Raw genomic sequence first — 21,801 nt, 5'->3', positions numbered from 1 at the left:
CAATATGGGAGTCCAAGCTCAATGACTGTACTTTATTGATAAGTCTTCTATGTGGGACAGTGTCAAAAGCCTTACTAAAATCTAGATATGCGATGTCTACTGACCCTCCCCCATCTATTATTTTAGTCACCCAGTCAAAAAAAAATCAATAAGATTTGTTTGACATGATCTCCCTGAAGTAAACCCATGTTGTTTTTCATCTTGCAATCCATGGTATTTTAGATGTTCTACAATCTTATCCTTTAGTAGGGTTTCCATTCATTTCCCCACTATTGATGTCAGACTTAATGGCCTATAGTTGCTTGTTTTCTCCCTACTACCCTTCTTTTGAATGGGCACAACATTTGCTAATTTCCAATCTTCCGGGACAACTCATGTTACCAGCGATAGGTTAAATAAATCTGTTACTGGTTTTGCTAGCTCACCACTAAGCTCTTAATCATTTTGGGTGTATCCCATCAGGCCCCTGTGACTTATTTGTCTTCACTTTAGACAGCAAACCTAGAACCTTTTCCTCTGTAAAGACACATGCATCAAACAATTCATTAGTCTAACTTTTGCTTCTTTTTCTTCTGTAAAAACTGAACAGAAGTATTCATTAAGGCAGCCGGCTAGCCCTTTATTCTCTTCTACATACCTTCCTTTGTTTTTAATTTTGTTATTCCTTGTTTTAAATTTCCTTTTTTTACAGAATAGGGTAGGACCCCCACAGACCATGAGAAAAACATCCATTGTACCCTAAGCTTGGCCATTGCTCCATCAATATAGGACTTCAGAAGATAGCATAATTCAGAGTTTGGTAATGTTTGGATGTTACATACAGAATGAATGAATAGATCTACAGTTGAACTTGTAGAGAAGTTGAGCTAGGCACTGTTTAGCACTATACAGATAGATTAGCTAGATCATGGTTTCCATGTGAAGATATTATTACTGGGGTGCTGGATAAGTGTTGGTAACAAAGTCCCTTCAAATGCAAGAAGAGAAAGGCACTAGATGAAGTCATTGACAAGAAACAGACTGTTATGTGACATGCTCCTATGAGCGGCTCTGGCTAACCCTCCCAAAAGAGCAGCAAGCTATGCTTATTTGCACACTTATTCTAACAAACCATCTAGTGATCGGGGGAGGCTAAGCATCCAGACAAGTTTACTTATAAATGAGTACTTTAAATGAACATAGCTTTGCTACCATAGATTAAAAGCAGACTTTTGCCACTGAAGTCTTACCTCATTTTGTTTAGCAAGAGGACCATATAAACCAACACCTGTGAACCCCTCTACTCCCTGAAAAAAAATAAACATTACTTTTACTTTACTTGTTATGTAGTACATTTACTTCAAAGGGTACCAATCGTCAACAAAATATTTTTATATAAATAATACCATCATATCTATATTTGTAATATACATTGGTTAAAAAATGTGTATATTTTTGGCCCTACAGCTACTGTCTGTGCACGGAGGAGGACAAGCGGGGCTCTGTACACTGAGGACAAGCGGGGATCTGTACAATAAGGCTCTATGACATGCCCCTGGCTCACACAGCAGAATGACTGACAAGCCAGGAGCCTGCACAGAGCCCTGCTTCTCCTGCCCTCACTTCCTGTATTTGGACTCCTCAGACACACAGGCAATAGCTGCAGGGACAGCATTTTTTCACCCAAAAATATACACATTTTTTTAATCCATGTATATTACAAATATACATACAGTGGTCCCTCAACATACGATGGTAATTCATTCCAAACGACCCATCGTTTGTCGAATCCATCGTATGTTGAGGGATCCGTGCAATGTAAAGTATAGGAAGTTATACTCACCTGTCCCCGTCGCTCCGCACCAGGTCCTCACCCCTCCCGCTGCTGTTCCAGGGGCTCCCAATGCTGTCCCGCTGCTCCGGTGTCTTGCGCATCTTCTGCAGGGTCCAGGCCTCGCTTTCTGGTGACGTTATTACGCTGCTGCACCGGCGCGGCGTGTGTAGTGATGTAATAACGACGCCGGAAAGCAAGGCCCCGGACCCTGGAGAAGATGCGCAAGACACCGGAGGATCGCGAAGTGGACCCGGAGCAGCGGGAATAGGTAAGTGAACCTGCCAGGGATGCTTAAACTGCTATCCGACAGCAGCTTAAGCATTTTGCGATGCAGTTAATGCGATGGCCCCGACATATAAAAGCATCGTATGTCGATGCTGACATCGACATGCGATGGCCTCTGAGAGGCCATCGTATGTCGATTTTATCATATGTCGGGGCCATCGTAGGTCGGGGGGTTACTGTATCATGTTATCTACATTTTATTTAAAAAAATTGTTGGCGACAGAAACACTAATATCACATAAGACAGTGACCCTCAACTCCAGATAAAGGTGATTTTCCACAATGGACATTTATCCACAAGATTGGTAATAAATGTCTAAACACTAGGGGCCCCACATGTTGATCACCAGAATGGGATCTTCCTCATTTCACAACTGCATTCAAACGCTTCTTTACTTCAGTCTTGCAATGAGTGGAACGTGGGGTTCAGGACCGCTAGCTGATAAGTGTCCATTGTGGAAAAAAAACGGTCACATTAAAAACAGCATGTCACAGAACATGCAGTTCTATAGGGATATGTGCAATTGATCTGATTTATGTGGTGATGTGTCCCCTCACAACTGGCGTTTTTCTCTGAAGCACTCTTTTATACTGTATACAAGAATTAAACTATTTTAATCAGTCCTAATAAAATGTAACATTTTAACCCCTTAAGGACCGGGGGGTTTTCCGTTTTTTGTTCCTTGCCTTTAAAAAATCATAAGCCTTTCAATTTTGCACCTAAAAATCCATATGATGGCTTATTTTTTGCGCCACCAATTCTACTTTGTAATGACGTCAGTCAATTTGCCCAAAAATCTACGGTGAAATTGAAAAAAAAAAATAACGCTGTTTTGTAAATTTTGGGGGCTTCCGTTTCTACTTAGTACATTTTTCGTTAAAAATGACACCGGATATTTATTCTGTAGGTCCATACGATTAAAATGATACCCTACTTATATAGATTTGATTTTGTCGTACTTCTGGAAAAAATCATAACTTCATGCAGGAAAATTAATACATTTAAAATTGTCATCTTCTGACCCCTATAACTTTTTTTATTTTTCCGTGTATGGGGCGGTATGAGGGCCAATTTTTTGCGCCGTGATCTGAAGTTTTTAACGGTACCCTTTTTGCATTGATAGGACTTATTGATCGCTTTTTATTCATTTTTTCATGATATAAAAAAGTGACCAAAAATACACTATTTTGGACTTTGGAATTTTTTGCGCGCACGCCATTGACCGTGCGGTTTAAATAACGATATATTTTTATAATTCGGACATTTCCGTACGCGGCGATACCATATATGTTTATTTACACTGGGTTTTTTTTTAATGGGAAAAGGGGGGCGATTCAAACTTTTAATAGGGAAGGGGTTAAATGATATTTATTCACTTTTTTTTTCACTTTTTTTTTTTGCAGTGTTATAGGTCCCATAGGGACCTATAACACTGCACACACTAATCTTTCACATTGATCACTGGTTTCTCATAAGAAACCAGTGATCGATGATTCTGCCGCTTGACTGCTCATGCCTGGATCTCAGGCACTGAGCAGTCATTCGGCGATCGGACAGCGAGGAGGCAGGTAGGAACCCTCCAACTGTCCTGTAAGCTGTTCGGGATGCCGCGATTTCACCGCATCTATCCCGAACAGCCCACTGAGCTAACCGGCATGGTTTCACTTTCACTTTAGACGCGGCGTTCAACTTTGAACATCGTGTCTAAACAGCGATCAATGCCGCGCGCTAAAAGCCACGGGTCCCGGCCGTGGTCCCGCGTTATAGATTGGGAGCGGACACATGACGTTCCAGTACGTCATGTGTCCTTAAGGGGTTAATGTAAAAAGTGGTATATCTGAACTCCTTTCTTCATAGGTGTAATATTTAGTTGGAGTTTCCATATAGATTTTTCATGTTTTGGTTTGGAGAAGCACCATGTAATCAGGATGATGTATGAGAAAGGAAGGCAGACATATTCATTTGTGTTCCAATATAACTTGTCATTTACTACTTCTAATCTCTTCTCATTCTGGGCTTAAAGGGGTATTCCAGGCCAAAACTTTTTTTTATATATCAACTGGCTCTGTAAAGTTAAACAGATTTGTAAATTACTTCTATTAAAAAATCTTAATCCTTCCAATAGTTATTAGCTTCTGAAGTTTTCTGTCTAACTGCTCAATGGTGATGTCACGTCCCAGGAGCTGTGCATGATGGGAGAATATCCCCATAGGAACTGCACAGCTCCCGGGACGTGACATCATCATTGAGCAGTTAGACAGAAAACAGCAACTCAACTTCAGAAGCTAATAACTATTGGAAGGATTAAGATTTTTTAATAGAAGTAATTTACAAATCTGTTTAACTTTCCGGAGCCAGTTGATATATAAAAAAAAGTTTTGGCCTGGAATACCCCTTTAAGAGTCCAGTGGACTGTATGCAGTCAGCAGCCTTCTTATGTGTACATAAAAAAACAGCTACAAGTCACTTATCAGCCTTCTTGACTACTAAGCCTAGAATAAGAAGAGAATCAATAAATTAAAGGACAAGATAAATGGAAATGTCCCAAAAAAAACTATATAAATGTATTCAGCTCCTCGTGTTTTATAAAACAAGCTGCCTTCATTTTGGACTGCAAGTATATATCTGCTATACAGGTACATATGTACTTTACCTACAACAGTTTGTTGTAACCATGCCTGTTTGAAGGGGTTATCCACGATAAGACAAAACTATTTGTTCCAAAAACAGCGCCACACTTGTCCCCAGACTGTGTGTGGTATTGCAGCTAAGTTTCAATGAAGCAAATGGAACGCGGTTTTAACACCACAAAAAAATTCAACGAATTGGTGTGGTACTGTTTTTAGCATTTTTTTTTCTACTCATAGGTAACCTCTTTATTCTGTTTCAGTATACACACTAATTATATATTGTGGTATAGACATGAACCCCTTAAGGACTGAGCGTTTTTCCCACTTTCGTTTCTTCCTCCTTACCTTTTAAAAATCATAACCCTTTCAATTTTGCACCTAAAAATCCAAATGATGGCTTATTTTTTTGCGCCACCAATTCTACTTTGTAATGACGTCAATCATTTTACTCAAAATTCTACGGCGAAACGAAAAAATAAATAATTGTGCGACAAAATTGAAGAAAAACGTCAGTTTGTAAGTTTTGGGGGCTTCCATTTCTAAGCAGTAAATTTTTCGGTAAAAATGACACCTTACCTTTATTCTGTAGGTCCATACGATTAAAATGATACCCTACTTATATAGGTTTGATTTTGTCGTACTTCCGGAAAATCATAACGACATGCAGGAAAATGTATACGTTTATAATTGTCATCTTCTGACCCCTATAACTTTTTTTTATTTTTCCACGTACGAGGAAGTTTGAGGGCTCATTTTTTGCGCCGTGATCTGAAGTTTTTAGCAGTACCACTTTTGCGTTGATCGGCATTTTTGATCACTTTTTATTCATTTTTTCCATGGTATAAAAAGTGACCAAAAATATGCTATTTTGGAATTTTTTTTGCGCGTACGCCATTGACCGTGCAGATTAATTAATTATATATTTATATATTTCAGATATTTACGCACGCGGCGATACCACATTTTTTTTTATTTACACTTTATTTTGGGGGGGGGGGGGGTGATTCAAACTTTTATTAGGGAAGGGCTTAAATGATCTTTATTCACTTCCCCCCCCCCCCCCCCTTTTTTTTTTTTTTTTTTTTTTTTTTTTTTTTTTTTGCAATCTTCTAGCCATCAGTGGTTTCTCATAGGATAACATTGATCGATGATTCAGCCGCTTGAGTGCTCATGCCTGGATCTCAGGCACTGAGCAGTCATTCGGCGATCGGACACAAGGAGGAAGGTAGGGGACCCTCCTGCTGTCCTATAGCTATTCGGGACGATGCTATTTCATCGCATCGGTCCTGAACAGCCCCCTGAGCTAACAGGCAGCATTTTAGTTTCACTTTAGGCGAGGTGATCAACTTTGAACGCCGCATCTAAAGGGTTAATAGCATGCAGCACCGCGATCAGTTATAGAACTGGAGCGGACTCAAGGCGTACAGGTATGCCCTAAGTCCTTAAGGAGTTAAAACAACTTTCACCAGTGTCAGTATATCGACAGGTATGCAGGTGACACTGATGACAACGGTACTTAACTTGTCCCATTCCCTGCAGGGGGATCTCTGGTAATCTCCATTAACTTCAGGCTTGGGGCATGGGCGGAGCTTAGTGACATCATCGCTACTGTTCTCTAGCAGTGGGACCCAGCAGAGGTGACGTCAATAAGCTCCACCCATGCCCCAGGCCGCTGCTGCTCTCTGCTGGAGAACAGCAGCGGTGACGTCACTAAGCTCCGCTCGTGCCCCAAGCCAGGCCGGAGCTGAAGTTAACGGAGATTACCAGAGATCCCCTGCACGGACAGTTGACATTTGTGACATATTTCCTTTAAAAGAAAAAAGTAGAAAAAAAAAAAAGGAGTGAAAAATACCTTCCAAGTATACAAGATGTTCCCATCTCTCTCTACGTTAACGATTCGGAGTGTTCTTGAGCTTTTCTCTACGGTATCACAAGCTGAAAACATCATTTGTGTTAGTATAAGTAAAAGTGGTTATTCTCATATACCAAATGCTTTCAAAAATTCTGATTCCATTACACAATCCTTTTTTACCTGAAGACAATGAGAAATGATGAAGTATCCTTATGCTAGCTGCACAGACTACAGATTTTCAGCTAAAACGGAAGTGGTCAGATAAAATGCTTATTAGTCTAAAGCAGTGGTCTCCAACCTGCGGACCTCCAGATGTTGCAAAACTACAACTCCCAGCATGTCCGGGAGATGACATGCTGGGAGTTGTAGTTTTGCAACATCTGGAGGTCCGCAGGTTGGAGACCACTGGTCTAAAGCACCCTATTCTTCATATCAGTTCTCCTGTTAAAAGAACTGCAGAAAACTTTTTGGATAGATTTATAACAAATTTCTGCAACAAAAAAATACGTTTTATAAATATGAATATGAATTATTTCTGCAGATTAATGGGACAGTAACAGAAATATCTGAAATAAACCCTGTGGTGGAAAGGCTTGTGCTGCAGCTTTCTGGTTTCCAAAAAAAAAAAAAATGCAAATTTGTGTGCAAGCCTCATTTTGCAACATTATCTTTTATGCTAATCTGTGGATTATAAAAAAAATAATAATAATAATAATAATTCACACAACATAACGGAGCTGTCTGAAGAAAATACTTTACTTCTTTCATCAAAGAGAAGAGTATTATTGTACACCTACTTGCGCAACAAAAACAGAACTAAAATCACTCCTAATACACAAAAAAAGATTTTATATCCTTAATTTTTCAATACAGTGAACATTTGTCTTATTCTCAATTCTTATCCCTAATATACAATCATGGCCGTAAATGTTGGCACCCCTGAAAGTATTTCTCACAGAAAAGGATTGCAGTAACACATATTTTGCTCCACACATGTTTATTCCCTTTGTGTGTATTGGAACTAAACCAAAAAAGGGAGGGAAAAAAAAAAAAAAAAAAGAGCAAATTGGCCTGAATGTCACACCAAACTCCAAAAATGGGCTGGACAAAATTATTGACACCCTTTCAAAATGGTGGAAAAATAAGATTGTTTCAAGCATGTGATGTTCTTTTAAACTCAACTGGGCCAAGCAACAGGTGTGGGCAATTTATAAATCACACCTGAAAGCAGATAAAAAGGAGAGAAGTTCACTTAGTGTGGCTCACACACACAGACACACAATGCAAAGACTAAGCATGGACAACAGAAAGAAAAGAGAACTGTCTGAGGACTTGAGAACCAAAATTGTGGAAAAATATCAACAATCTCAAAGTTACAAGTCCATCTTCAGAGATCTAGAATTGCCTTTGTCCACAGTGCACAACATTATCTACGAGTTTGCAACCCATGGCACTGTAGCTAATCTCCATGGGCGTGGATGGAAGAGAAAAATTTATGAAAGGTGTCAACGCAGGATGGTCCGGATGGTGGATAAGCAGCCTCAAACAAGTTCCAAAGATATTCAAGTTGTCCTGCAGGCTTAGGGAGCATCAGTGTCAGTGCGAACTATCAGTCAACATTTAAATGAAATGATACACTATTGCAGCAGACCCAGGAGGACCCACTGCTGACACAGATACATAAAAAAGCAAGACTACATTTTGCCAAAATGAACTTGAGTAAGCCAAAATCCTTCTGTGAAAACATCTTGTGGACAGATGAGACTAAGATAGAGCTTTTTGGTAAAGCACATCATTCTACTGTTTACGGAAAACGGAATGAGGCCTACAAAGAAAAGAACACAGGGGAGATTTATCAAAACATGTCTAGAGGAAAAGTTACGCAGTTGCCCATAGTAACCAATCAGATCGCTTCTTTCATTTTTGAAAAGGCATCTGAAAAATTAAAGAAGCGATCTGATTGGTTGCTATGAGCAACTCAGCAACTTTTCCTTTGGACAGGCTTTGATAAATCTCCCCCACCGTACCTAAAGTGAAATATGGTGGAGGTTCAATGATGTTTTGGGGTTGTTTTGCCGCCTCTGGCACTGGGTGCCTTGAATGTGTGCAAGGCATCATGAAATCTGAGGATTACCAATGGATTTTGGGTCAAACTGTACAGCCCAGTGTCAGAAAGCTGGGTTTGCATCCGAGATCTTGGTCTTCCAGCAGGACAATGACCCCAAACATACATCAATAAACACCCAGAAATGGATGGCAACAAAGTGCTGGAGAGTTCTGAAGTGGCCAACAATGAGTCCAGATCTAAATCCCATTGAACACCAGTGGAGAGATCTTCAAATTGCTGTTGGGAAAAGGCGCCTTCCATTAAGAGAGACCTGGAGCAGTTTGTAAAGGAAGAGTGGTCCAACATTCCGGCTGAGAGGTGTTAGTAGTAGGGATCGACCGATATCGTTTTTTTAGGGCCGATACCGATAATCGGTGCAGGTTAGGGCCGATAGCCGATAACTTATACCGATATTCCGGTATAAGTTATCGGCTATTTAACCCCCTGCGACACCGCTGCAGATCATTGATTTAAAGCGGGCGCTTTAAAATCAATGATCTGCAGTGGCTTTTGCGGGGCCTTAGGCCGCCGCCGCCACCCGCTTCTCTCCCCTACCTGCCAGGGTGCTCCGGGCCATCCATCGTTCATGTAGTGTCCGGGGGCGTTCCGGGTGGAGGGTGGTCCGGTCCGGGCTGTCTCCGGCGGTCATCTTCTCCACTCCGGGCAGGCTCCGGCCTAGTACGCTGCATAGACGCTGCTGCGCAGTGACGCCCGTGCGCAGCGACGCACCTGACGTCACGGCGTAGCGGCGTCTATGCAGCGTACTAGGCCGGAGCCTGCCCGGAGTGGAGAAGATGACCGCCGGAGAAGGACAGCCCGGACCGGACCACCCTCCACCCGGAACGCCCCCGGACACTACATGAAGGAAGGATGGCCTGGACCACCCCCATTACGGTTACGTTTAATTTTTTTTATTGACTCGGAGGGTGGGGGAGGGGCCCGACCGGTATAGCGGTATGGGAAAAAAATCCATACCGGTATACCGCCTAGCATCACGGTGGGGGGTGCGACTCGGTGCGATGGGTCGGGGGTGCGGCGGGTCGAGGGGGTGGCGGTCGCGGTGCGGTGGGGGCGGTGCGGGGGGCGGGGCATTATCGGCAAGATAATTGCCGATACCGATAATGCCCAAAATCGTGATTATCGGCCGATAATATCGGCCATACCGATAATCGGTCGATCCCTAGTTAGTAGCTTATTGATGATTATAGAAAGCGACCGATTTCAGTTATTTTGTCCAAAGGGTGTGCAACCAAGTATTAAGTTAAGGGTGCCAATAATTTTATCCAGCACATTTTTTAAGTTTTAAACATTTGGTGTAACATCATGTCCTTTTTGCTTTGTTTCCTCCCTTTTTGGTTTAGCTCCAATACACACAAAGGGAATAAACATGTGTAGAGAAAAACATGTGTTACTGCAATCCTTTTCTGTGAGAAATACTTCATTTTCTTGAAAAATTTCAGGGGTGCTAACATTTACGGCCATGACTATCTTTATGGAACAAGATTCTCTCCACAGTCACAAACATTAAACAGGACATTAATAAGAATGAATCACTTGGTTCTGTAATTAGAACAGAAACAGAAAGTCCTTTCACACCACCAAGTGGAATTTCCCGTTTGCAGAAGTAACTCCTCTATTTATCTTCTATGTTTGCAGGACTATGACCCAAAGTAAATGGAAAAAACAAAACATGGATTACATGAGATGGAAATACCCCTTTAACCCCTTAAGAACCCAGCCAATTTTCAGTGTAGGACCCGGCCATTTTTTGCACATCTGACCACTGTCACTTTAACCCCTTAAGGACTTAGCCCATTTGGACCTTAACCTCTTCAGGACACAGGGCGTATGGATACGCCCTGCATTCCGAGTCCTTAAAGGGGTAGTCCAGTGGTGAAAAACTTATCCCCTATCCTAAGGATAGGGGATAAGTTTGAGATCGCGGGGGGTCCGACCGCTGGGGCCCCCTGCGATCTCTCTGTACGGGGCCCCGGCTCTCTGCCGAGATAGCGGGTGTCGACCCCCGCACGAGGCGGCGGCCGACACGCCCCCTCAATACATCTCTATGGCAGAGCCGGAGATTGCCGAAGGCAGCGCTTCGGCTCTGCCATAGAGTTGTATTGAGGGGGCGTGTCGGCCGCCACCTCGTGCGGAGGTCGACACGCCCCCTTCCCGCGGGCTGTCGGGGCTCCGTACAGGAGATCGCAGGGGGCCCCAGCGGTCGGACCCTCCGCGATCTGCAACTTATCCCCTATCCATAGGATAGGGGATAAGTTGCTCACCACTAAACCACCACTGGACTACTCCTTTAAGGACCGAGGGCTTATCCGTGGGAAATCCGGTCCCCACCGCTAGCCGGTTGGGGACCGGAGCCGGATGCCTGCTGAAATCGTTCAGCAGGCATAGTGACATATCGCCCAGGGGGGTCATTATGTCCCCCCATGTCGGCGATGGCCGCCACCTCATGATCGCCCTGATTCGTCGGCTGGTTTACCGGCCGACCAATCAGGGCACCTGCTGCGGGTGTCACTCCCGCAACCCGCTCCGCCCCTCTTCCGGAGGACGTGAGCGGGTGCGGGAAGTTGACCCCGGCAGCTGGGGACCCCGATCCCTGGCGTCCCTGTTGGGATCGGGGCCCCAGGAGCGGCGGCGATGATGAGGGACTGACCTGTGTGCGGCGGTGTGGAGCAGCAGTTGGTGGTGAGTGACAGCCTCCTGCTGTTGCTTAGCAACAGCTCCCAGCATGCAAAAAGGGCATGCTGGGAGCTGTAGTTATGCAACAGCAGGAGGCAGACCACCACAACTCCCAGCATTCCCTTATGGGCATGCTGGGACTTATGGTTTTGCAACAGCTGGAGGCACATTTTTTCTATGGAAAAGTGTACCTTCAGCTGTTGTGTAACTACAACTCCCAGCTTGCACAAACAGCTAAAGTGAATGCTGGGAGTTGTAGTGGTGCATCTGTTGGTTGCATAACTACAACTCCCAGCATGCCCGTTGGCTGTTGGTGACTGTTGAGAGTTGTAGTTTTGAAACAGCTGAAGGCACACTGGTTGTGAAACTTTTTTTTTTTTACCTAACTCAGTGTTTCACGACTGATGTGCCTCCAGCTGTTGCAAACTACAACTCCCAGCATGCACTGTACATGCTGGGAGTTGTAATTTTGCAACAGCTGGAGGCACACTGGTTGTGAAACACTGAGTTAGGTCACAAACTCAGTGATGCATAAACAGTGTGCCTACAGATTGCAAAACTAAAACTCTCAGCATGTACAGTCTGTCAGCGCATGCTGGGAGTTCTAGTTTTGCAACAGCTGGATGTTCCCCCCCCTCCCCAATGTGAACGTACAGGGTACACTCACATGGGCAGAGGTTTACAGTAAGTATCCGGCTGCAAGTTTGAGCTGCAGCAAATTTTCTGCCGCAGCTCAAACTGCCAGCGAGAAACCACTGTGAACCCCCGCCCGTGCGACTGTACCCTAAAAACACTACACTAACCACAAAATAAAATAAAAAGTAAACACTACATATACACATACCCCTACACAGCCCCCCTCCCCAATAAAAATGAAAAACGTCTGGTACGCCACTGTTTCCAAAACAACTACTCCCAGTATTGCCAGACAGCCACTGACTGTCCAGGCATGCTGGGAGTTTTACAACAGCTGGAGGTACCCTGTTTGGGAATCACTGGCGTAGAATACCCCTATGTCCACCCCTATGCAAGTCCCTAATTTAGGCCTCAAATGCGCATGGCGCTCTCCCTTTGGAGCCCTGTCTTATTTCAAGGCAACAGTTTAGGGTCACATATGGGGTATCGCCGTACTCGGGAGAAATTGTGTTACAAATTTTGGGGGCTATTTTCTGCTTTTACCCTTTTTAAAAAATGTATAATTTTTGGGAAAACAAGCATTTTAGGCAGGGCTGTGGAGTTGGAGTCAGACGAAATTTTGGGTACCTGGAGTCAGCAAACAATGCACTGACTCCGACTCCTACTAAATTTAGATTATAATTAATGAATTCTCTACTATAAGAATAAAGATCAATGCATGCTGTGCCTCATGTAACCGCAAAACAAACACGCTAAGTGACTGTGAAGAAGAAGGCTTTTCATGTGCTTTACTATTTGGCACACAACGTACAATTGGGAGCGGCAATACTTATACTTTCCATAGTGTTGTGTCCTGCTGTTACAGGGAACCCATGGGTAACCTAGCCTCTCATTGATAAGAGATTAAGGAAATATGTTTTTTGCAGGACTAGAGACACTTGCATAAGTGAAGGGAATGGAGGGTCAATAGTTCAAGACTGAAGCTGTAAACCATTGGAAAAACTGCTGCCATTCAGCTAAGGCTATAAAAACTTGTAAACTCGATTGTTAGCTTAAAGGGGTACTCCGCCCCTAGACATCACGAGGGGCGGAGCCGTGATGTAGTGATGCTCCGGCCCCTGTATCGCCCATCATTACGCACAGAGCGAATTTGCTCTGTGCAGTAAAGATAGCGCGGTGCCGCATCAGCAATCCCGGGGGTCCCCGGCGATCTGACATCTTACCCCTATCCTTTGGAAAGGGGATAAGATGTCAGATCGCCAGGGTCCCGCTGCGGAGGACCCCCGGGATCGCCGTTGCGGCACAGCGCGCTCATTACTGCACATAGCGAGCGAGTAATGACGGGCAATACAGGGACCGGAGCATCGTTTCATCACGGCTCTGCCCCTCATGATGTCACGGCCCGCCCCCTCAATACAAGTCTATGGGAAGGGGCGTGGGGGTCGTCACGCCCCTTGCCATAGACTTGCATTAAGGGGGTGGGCCGTGATGTCACGAGGGGCGGAGCCATGATGTCACGCTGCTCCATCCCCTGTATAGCCCGTCATTACACACAGAGCGAACTCTCTCTGTGTAGTAATGAAAGCGCGGTGCTGCAGTGGCGATCCCGGGGGTTCCCAGCAGCAGGAGCCCGGCAATCTGACATCTTATCCCCTATCCTTTGGATAGGGGATAATATGTCTAGGGGCGGAGTACCCCTTTAAACTTGACTATGGGATTCTACTAGGGAAATCATGTTTTATAATAAATGCCCCTTCCTGGATCCTCCCACTGCCCTATCTTCAGCAGCAGATCAGCACACAAACTGTTCAATACAGTAGACTTTTGGCTTCCCAGCTAGTAGTCCTGTGGTAATGACATGTATGTTGCCTTTCTTTCCTACAAAGAATGTATAAAATACATTCACATATTAATACAGAGGAGTCAGAGTCGGAAGTAGAGAAAACTCCGGAGTCGGAACATTTATCTACCACAGCCCTGATTTTAGGTTTTGCTGTTTTGACACCCTAGGGGCTTCCTAAAGGTGACATGCCCCCCAAAAACCATTTCAGAAAAATGTTCTCTCCAAAATCCCCTTGTCGCTCCTTCGCTTCTGAGCCCTCTACTGTGCCCGCCGAACACTTTACATAGACATATGAGGTATGTGCTTACTCGAGAGAAATTGGGCTACAAATGCAAGAAAATTTTTTTCTCCTTTTACCACTTGCAAAAATTAAAAAATTGGGTCTACAAGAACATGCAAGTGTAAAAATGAAGATTTTGAATTTTCTCCTTCATTTTACTGCTATTCCTAAAGGGTTAAAACACTGACTGTCATTTTGAATACTTTGGGGGTGTAGTTTTTATAATGGGGTCATTTATGGGGTATTTCTAACATGAAGACCCTTCAAATCCACTGCAAAACTGAACTGGTCCCTGAAAAATATAGAGTTTGAACATTTTGTGAAAAATTGGAAAATTGCTGCTGAACTTTGAAGCCCTCTGATGTCTTCCAAAAGTAAAAACAAAATTTTATGATGCAAACAAAGTAGACATATTGTATATGTGAATCAAAAAAAAAAAATTTATTTGTAATATACATTTTCCCTACAAGCAGAAAGCTTCAAAGTTAGAAAAATGCTAAATTTTCACATTTTTCATCAAATTTTGGGATTTTTCACCAAGAAAGGATGCAAGTTACCACAAATATTGACTACTATGTTAAAATAGAATATTTCACGAAAAAACTATCTCGGAATCATAATGATAACTAAAATCATTCCAGAGTTATTAATGTTTAAAGAGATAGTGGTCATATGTGCAAAAAACACTTAAGGGGTTAAGGACTAAGAATTTTATTTTTATGTTTTCATTTTTTCCTCCTCCCCTTCAAAAAATCATAACTCTTATATTTTCATCCACAGACAAGTATGAGGGCTTGTTTTTTGTGCGACCAGTTGTCCGTTGTAATGCCATCGCTCACTTTACCATAAAATGTATGGCGCACCCAAAAAAATACTATTTGTGTGGGGAAATTAAAAATAAAACCGCAATTTTGCTAATTTTGGAAGGTTTTGTTTTCACGCCGTACAATTTATGGTAAAAATTACATGTGTTTTTTATTCTCTGGGTCAATACGATTAAAATGATACCCATGAGTATACACTTTTCTATTACTGTTGCGCTAAAAAAAAGAAAAAAAAAAAAGAAATCGCTAACTTTTTAACCAAATTAGTATGTTTAAAATCCCCCTATTTTGAAGACCTATAACTTTTTCATTTTTCCGTATAAGCGGTGGTATGAGGGCTCATTTTTTGTGCCGTGATCTGTACTTTTTATTAATACCATATTTGCTTATACAAAACTTATTACATTTTTTTTTTTTTTTTTTTTGGGGAATAAAATGTTATAAAAAAAGCAGCTATTTTGGACTTTTTTCTTCTTTTTACGTTCACCGTACGGGATCATTTACATTTTATTTTAATAGTTCGGATATTTATGCACGCAGGGATACCAAATATGTATATAAATAATTTTTTTTTTTTTTACTTTTTGGGGGTAAAATAAGGAAAATGGGACAATTTACGTTTTTATTGGGGGAGGGTTTTTTTCACTTTATTATTTCCCTTTTTTATTTATTTATTTATTTTTTAAACACTCTTATAGTCCCCATAGGGGACTATTTATAGCAACCATTCGATTGCTAATCCTGTTCAGTGCTATGTATAGGACACAGCACTGATCAGCATTATCGGTCATCTTCTGCTCTGGTTTGCTGGAAGGCAGCAGAGCCAGGTGAGGGGACCTCTGTCTGCCGTGCAGGATGATCGGATCGCTGCGGCAGCGCTGCGGGCAATCCGATCATCCTGTTAAGTGACCGCGATGCTGCAGATGCCGTGATCTGTATTGATTACAGCATCTGAGGTGTTAATGGCAGACATCGGCGGGATCGCGGGTGTCCACCATTACCGGCGGGTCCCTGGCTGCCATCCACAGCCGGAGCCTGCCGCGCATGATGCCGGCATCGCTCCGATGCCCGCGGTTATGCTCAGGACGTAAATGTACGTCCTGGTGATGTGGTACTTAACGCACCAGGATGTACATTTATGTCCTGCGTCGTTAAGGGGTTAAGCATTAATAACTCTGGGATGCTTTTACCCTTCATTCTGATTCAGAGATTGTTTTTTCGTGACATTCTACTTTATGTTAGTGGTTAATTTTTGTTGATACTTGCATCATTTCTTGGTGAAAAATTCAAAAATTTGATGAAAAAAATTGAAAACTTAGCATTTTTTTTTACTTTGAAGCTCTCTGCTTGTAAGGAAAATAGACATTCCAAATAAATTATATATTGATTCACATATACAATATGTCTACTTTATATTCGCATCATAAAGTTGACATGTTTTTACTTTTGGAAGACATCAGAGGGCTCCAAAGTTCAGCAGTAATTTTCCAATTTTTCACAAAATTCTCAAAAATTGAATTTTTTCAGGGACCAGTTCAGTTTTGAAGTGGATTTGAGGAGCCTTTATATATTAGAAATAACCCACAAATTACCCCATTATAAAAACTGCTCCCCTCAAAGTATTCAAAATGACATTCAGTAAGTGTGTTAACCCTTTAGGTTTTTCACAGGAATAGCAGCAAAGTGAAAGAGAAAATTTAAAATCTTCATTTTTTACACTTGGATGTTCTTGTAGACCCAGTTTTTGAATTTTTGCAAGGGATAATAGGAGAAAAAGTCCCCCAAAATTTGTAACCCAATTTCTCTCGAGTAAGGAAATACCTCATATGTGTATGTCAAGTGTTTGGCGGGCGCAGTAGAGGTCTCAGAAGGGAAAGAGCGACAAGGGGATTTTGGAGAGTGAATTTTGATTAAATAGTTTTTGGGGGGCATGTCACATTTAGGAAGCCCCTATGGTGCCAGAACAGCGGAAAACCCACACATAACATACCATTTTGGAAACTACACCCTTCAAGGCACGTAAAAAGGGGTCCAGTGAGCCTTAAAACCCCACAGGTGTTTGACGACTTTTCGTTAAATTCGGATGTGTAAATTAAAAAAAATAAAATAAAATTTCACTAAAATGCAGTTTTTTCCCCCCAAATTTACCATTTTTACAAAAGGAAATGGGAGAATCTGCCCCACAAAATTTGTAACCCCATCTCTTCTGGAGTATGGAAATACCTCATGTTAGGACGTAAAATGCTCTGCGAACAAACTACAATGCTCAGAAGAGAAGGAGTCACATTTGGCTTTTGGAAAGAAAATTTTGGTGAAATGGTTTTTGGTGGGCATGTCACATTTTGGAGGCCCCTATGGTGCCAGTACAGAAAAAAAAATAAAAAAAACACATGGCATACTATTTTGGAAACTACACCCCTCAAGGAACGTAACAAGGGGTACAGTGAGCCTTAACACCTCACAGGTGTGTTATGTCTTTTTGTTAAAGTTGGATGTGTAAATGAAAAAAAATAAAAAATCGACAACTACAATGCTCAGAAGAGAAGGAGCGCCATTGAGCTTTTGGAGACAGAATTTGTTTGGAATGGAAGTCCGGGGCCATGTGCGTTTACAAAGGACCCCCTCAGATGTGACCCCTCACAGAATTTAATAAGGGGTGCAGTGAGTATTTACATCCCACTGGCGTTTGACAGATCTTTGGAACAGTGGGCTGTGAATATATTTTTCATTTTCATGGACCACTGTTCCAAAAATCTTTCAGACACCTGTGGGGGACGTAAATGCTCACTGTACCCCTTATTACATTAAATGAGGAGTGTAGTTTAAAAATTGGGTCACAAAAGCATTGTTCCGGCACTATGGGGGCTTTGTAAACACATATGGCCTTCAATTCCGGACAAATTTTCTCTTCAAAAGCCCAATGGCGCTCCTTCTCTTCTGAGCATTGTAGTTCGCCCGCAGAGCACTTTACATTCACATATGGGGTATGTTCTTACTCAGAAGAAATGGGGTTACAAATTTTGGGGGGCTTTTTTCCTATTTTCCCTTGTGAAAATGAAAATTTTAGGGTAACACCAGCATTTTAGTGAAAAAAAAAAATTCTTCTTCATTTTCCCATCCAACTTTAATGAAAATTCGTCAAACACCTGTGGGTTGTTAAGGCTCACTATACCCCTTGTCACGTCCCATGAGGGGTGTAGTTTCCAAAATGGGGTTGCATGTGGGTATTTATTTGTTTTGCGTTTATGTCAGAACCGCTGTAAAATCAGCCACCCCTGTGCAAATCACCAATTTAGGCCTCAAATGTACATGGTGCGCTCTCACTCCTGAGCCTTATTGTGCGCCCACAGAGTATTTTAAACCCACATATGGGGTATTTCCGTACTCAGGAGAAATTGCGTTACAAATTTTGGGGGTCTTTTTTTTCCTTTTACCGCTTATGAAAATAAAAAAGTATGGGGCAACACCAGCATGTTAGTGTAAAAAAAAAAATGTTGCACTAACGGGTTGGTGTAGCCCCTAACTTTTCCTTTTCATAAGGGGTAAAATGAGAAAAAGACCCCACAAAATTTGTAGCGCAATTTCCCCCCCCCCCCCCCCCCCCAGGTACAGAAATACCCCATACGTGGCCCTAAACTGTTTCCTTGAAATACGACAGGGCTTTGAAGTGAGAGAGCGCCATGCGCATTTGAGGACTAAATTAGGGATTGCATAGGGGTATTCTACGCCAGTGATTCCCAAACAGGGTGCCTCCAGATGTTTCTAAACTCCCAGCATGTCTGGACAGTCAGTGGCTAGTCGGAAATGCTGGGAGTTGTTTTGCCACAGCTGAAGGCTCCGTTTTGGAAACACTGCCGTACAATACATTTTTCATTTTTATTGGGGGGACAGTGTAAGGGGGTGTATATATTGTGTTTTACCCTTTATTATGTGTTCGTGTATTGTAGTGTAGCTTTTTTAGGGTACATTCGCATTGGCAGAGGTTTACAGTGAGTTTCCCGCTAGGAGTTTGCTCTGCAGCAAAAAATTTGCCGCAGCTCAAACTTCAAGCAGAAAACTTACTGTAAACTTGCCCATGTTAATGTACCCTGTACATTCACATGGGGGGGGGAACCTCCAGCTATTTAAAAACTACAACTCCCAGCATGTACTGACAGACCGTGCAAGCTGGGAGTTGTACTTTTGCGTTAGGTTTACCTAACTCAGTATTTTCCAACCAGTATGCCTCCAGCTGTTGCAAAACTACAACTCCCAGCATTTACTGATCGCCGAAGGGCATGCTGGGAGATGTAGTTGTGCAACAAATGGAGGTACGCAACTACAACTCCCAGCATGGCGAGACAGCTGTTTGGGCATGCTGGAGAGCTACAGTTTAGAGACCACTGCACAGTGATCTTCAAACTGTAGCCCTCCAGATGTTGCTAGGCAACTCACCGACTTCGATTTAATCCAGGGAGCCGCATCGCAGTCCTCTGCTGCCGCCGATCTCCACAGTCGTTCGTCACCTCGGATGGTTAAGTGGACCTCCGGCGCCGGTCCCCGTTGGTTTCCCTGTTCTACCCCGCCTATTGTGGGTGGGCAAAATGGGGAAACCGAAAGTTAACCCACCTGCCCCCGATCTGCTATTGGTCGTCGCTACTATATGACCATTAGCAGGGATAGGAGGGGTGGCACCCCTGCCACCTCATTCCTATCCCTTCAGGGGGATCATGGGTGTCTTAGACAACCCCGATCCCCCTTATTTTCCGGGTCACCATAGACCCATATGACCCGAATTGAATTGCACATATGAATTGCACAAATCACCAGTGTGAATTCACCGGCGATTTGCAGTGATTGCCGACATGGGGGGGTCTGATGACCCCCCTGGGCATTTGCGTGGGGTGCCTACTGATAGATATCAGCAGTCACCCCATCCTGGTACCCACCCACTGCGCGGCAGGGACCGAAATTCCCAAGGACGTACATGTATGTCATGGGTGCTTAAAGGGGTACTCCGCCCCTAGACATCTTAACCCCTATCCAAAGGATAGGGGATAAGATGTCAGATCGCCGCGGTCCCGCTGCTGGGGAGCCCTGGGATCCCCGCTGCGGCACCCCGCTATCATTACAGCACAGAGCGAGTTCGCTGTGCGCAATGACGGGCGATACGGGGGACGGAGCAGCGCGACGTCATGGCTTCGCCCCTCGTGACATCACGGCCCGTCCCCTTAATGCAAGTCTATGGGAGGGGGCGTGACGACCGCCACGCCCCCTCCCTTAGACTTGTATTGAAAGGGGCGGGCCGTGACGTCACGAGGGGCAGAGCCGTGACATAACGATGCTCCGGCCCCTGTACTGCCCATCATTACGTGCAGAGCGAACTCGCTCTGTGCTGTAATGAGAGCGGGGTGCCGCAGCGGGGATCCCAGGGCTCCCCAGCAGCGGGACCGCGGCGATCTGACATCTTATCCCCTATCCTTTGGATAGGGGATAAGATGTCTAGGGGCAGAGTACCCCTTTAACTACCAGGGTCCCATGACATGACGATAGGACATGGGTCCTGAACAGGTTAACCTTGACAATACATGTTATTTAGTGCCACTTGACGCTGTTGCATGACATCTCTAGTCATTTACTTGAGCTGTGATGCAGAGTGACTAAATCTGGCTTTAAAACATAAAATATCAGTAAGATGAATACAACTTGTTAGAGATGAACATGTAGCAGAGGTTGAGAGTCATTGGCTCTGTACCGTGCCGCCTCTCCATGTTTCCCCTCAACCAAACACTGTTCTGCCAGCTCAGCACATATTCGCAGATACTTGCTCCAGAACCAACCTGCAGTTATGTTGAGAGGTGCCATGTAGAGTCGTTTGGCTTTGTTCTCATGGAGGTGGGCGGCTTAAAAAGTTTCCGTAGTGTGCTTTACATGCCTCTTTGCATTTAATAAATGTATTAAGACTATGGGGACACTTAGAATGGTACTTTGTTGGCACTATTACTGACTGTAGGCAATATCTGCCAAGATGAGCCATGGCTGCAAGAAAAGTGCATAGAGAAAACATGGTAACTTTACACACAATTTGGTACTGAGTAGATCTGAAGACCTTGTTTCAGGGCATTCAATGATAGTGGACACAAGTGCTTTCCAACCACAACTATTTTACAAGTCTCATAAGTCACATCTCATACAGTACTCCATTACATGAGACAAATGTACCATAAAACCCTTTTATTTCCACTCTAGTAGTTTGTAAAGCTGTATGATAAGTACTAAGACAAAAGGTGCATTATTAACTAAGCAAAAATAGATTATTGAGCTTAGGACCTGAAGGCTCTGATTATAACGCACATTCACTTACAATTGACAGGCATTCTTTAGCCCATAGTCACTTTTCAAACAAAGATTGGTTTTTTATCTAGTAATTTTTGTGGTAGGGTTATTTTGATGTAGCAAAAGAAGACACTTTACACGGGATCATAACTAAAAGAGGAAGCACCACACGCAAAATGAGAAAAAAAAAAAAAAACAACTTTAAAAAATAAATCTTTATTGAAAATATTCCTAAATAAAATAAATATAAGACAACGTTAAAGGCCAGACCGGTTAAGACTATGTTGAAAGACAAAGCTCTTTAGCCAATCGGCATTGGGGTGGCAGGGACTGTATGTAAGTGTTCATGGGATAAGTGCAATGTGGTTATGATACATTTAACTTGCTGCGGTTGTAGGATCTCTGGTAACTGCAGTTACTTTATATGGACATATTATGCACTTTACATGCAATCACCTTGTTGTTTGGTCAATGATTTAGTTACTTACACTTGCAATCAGTAAGACCTGTCCTTTTTATCA

The 21,801-nt window shown here is 43.1% G+C and overlaps 1 protein-coding gene across 11 annotated transcripts in view; it reads right to left on the bottom strand.

The window, feature by feature from the left end:
- The window catches only part of GSAP (gamma-secretase activating protein), a 176,192-nt gene that overhangs the window by 97,211 nt on the left and 57,180 nt on the right, over positions 1-21,801 (bottom strand). For 8 of the 11 annotated variants that reach the window (XR_008892615.1, XM_056573472.1, XM_056573473.1 and 5 more), the window contains 2 exons: positions 6,582-6,664; positions 1,230-1,286 (listed from right to left, as the gene is read on the bottom strand). Coding sequence is in view for 10 of the 11 variants with exons in the window: in XM_056573472.1 (XP_056429447.1) it covers positions 1,230-1,286; positions 6,582-6,664 (140 nt within the window). In the remaining variant the exon portion in view is untranslated. The remainder of the gene's footprint in view (positions 1-1,229; positions 1,287-6,581; positions 6,665-21,801) is intronic. The other 3 variants (XM_056573476.1, XM_056573474.1, XM_056573477.1) reach the window with 2 other exon arrangements.

This window comes from Hyla sarda, chromosome 4 (genome assembly GCF_029499605.1).
Source record: "Hyla sarda isolate aHylSar1 chromosome 4, aHylSar1.hap1, whole genome shotgun sequence".
Classification (NCBI taxonomy): Eukaryota; Metazoa; Chordata; class Amphibia; order Anura; family Hylidae; genus Hyla; species Hyla sarda.
This window is presented reverse-complemented; position numbering and strand designations above follow the sequence as displayed.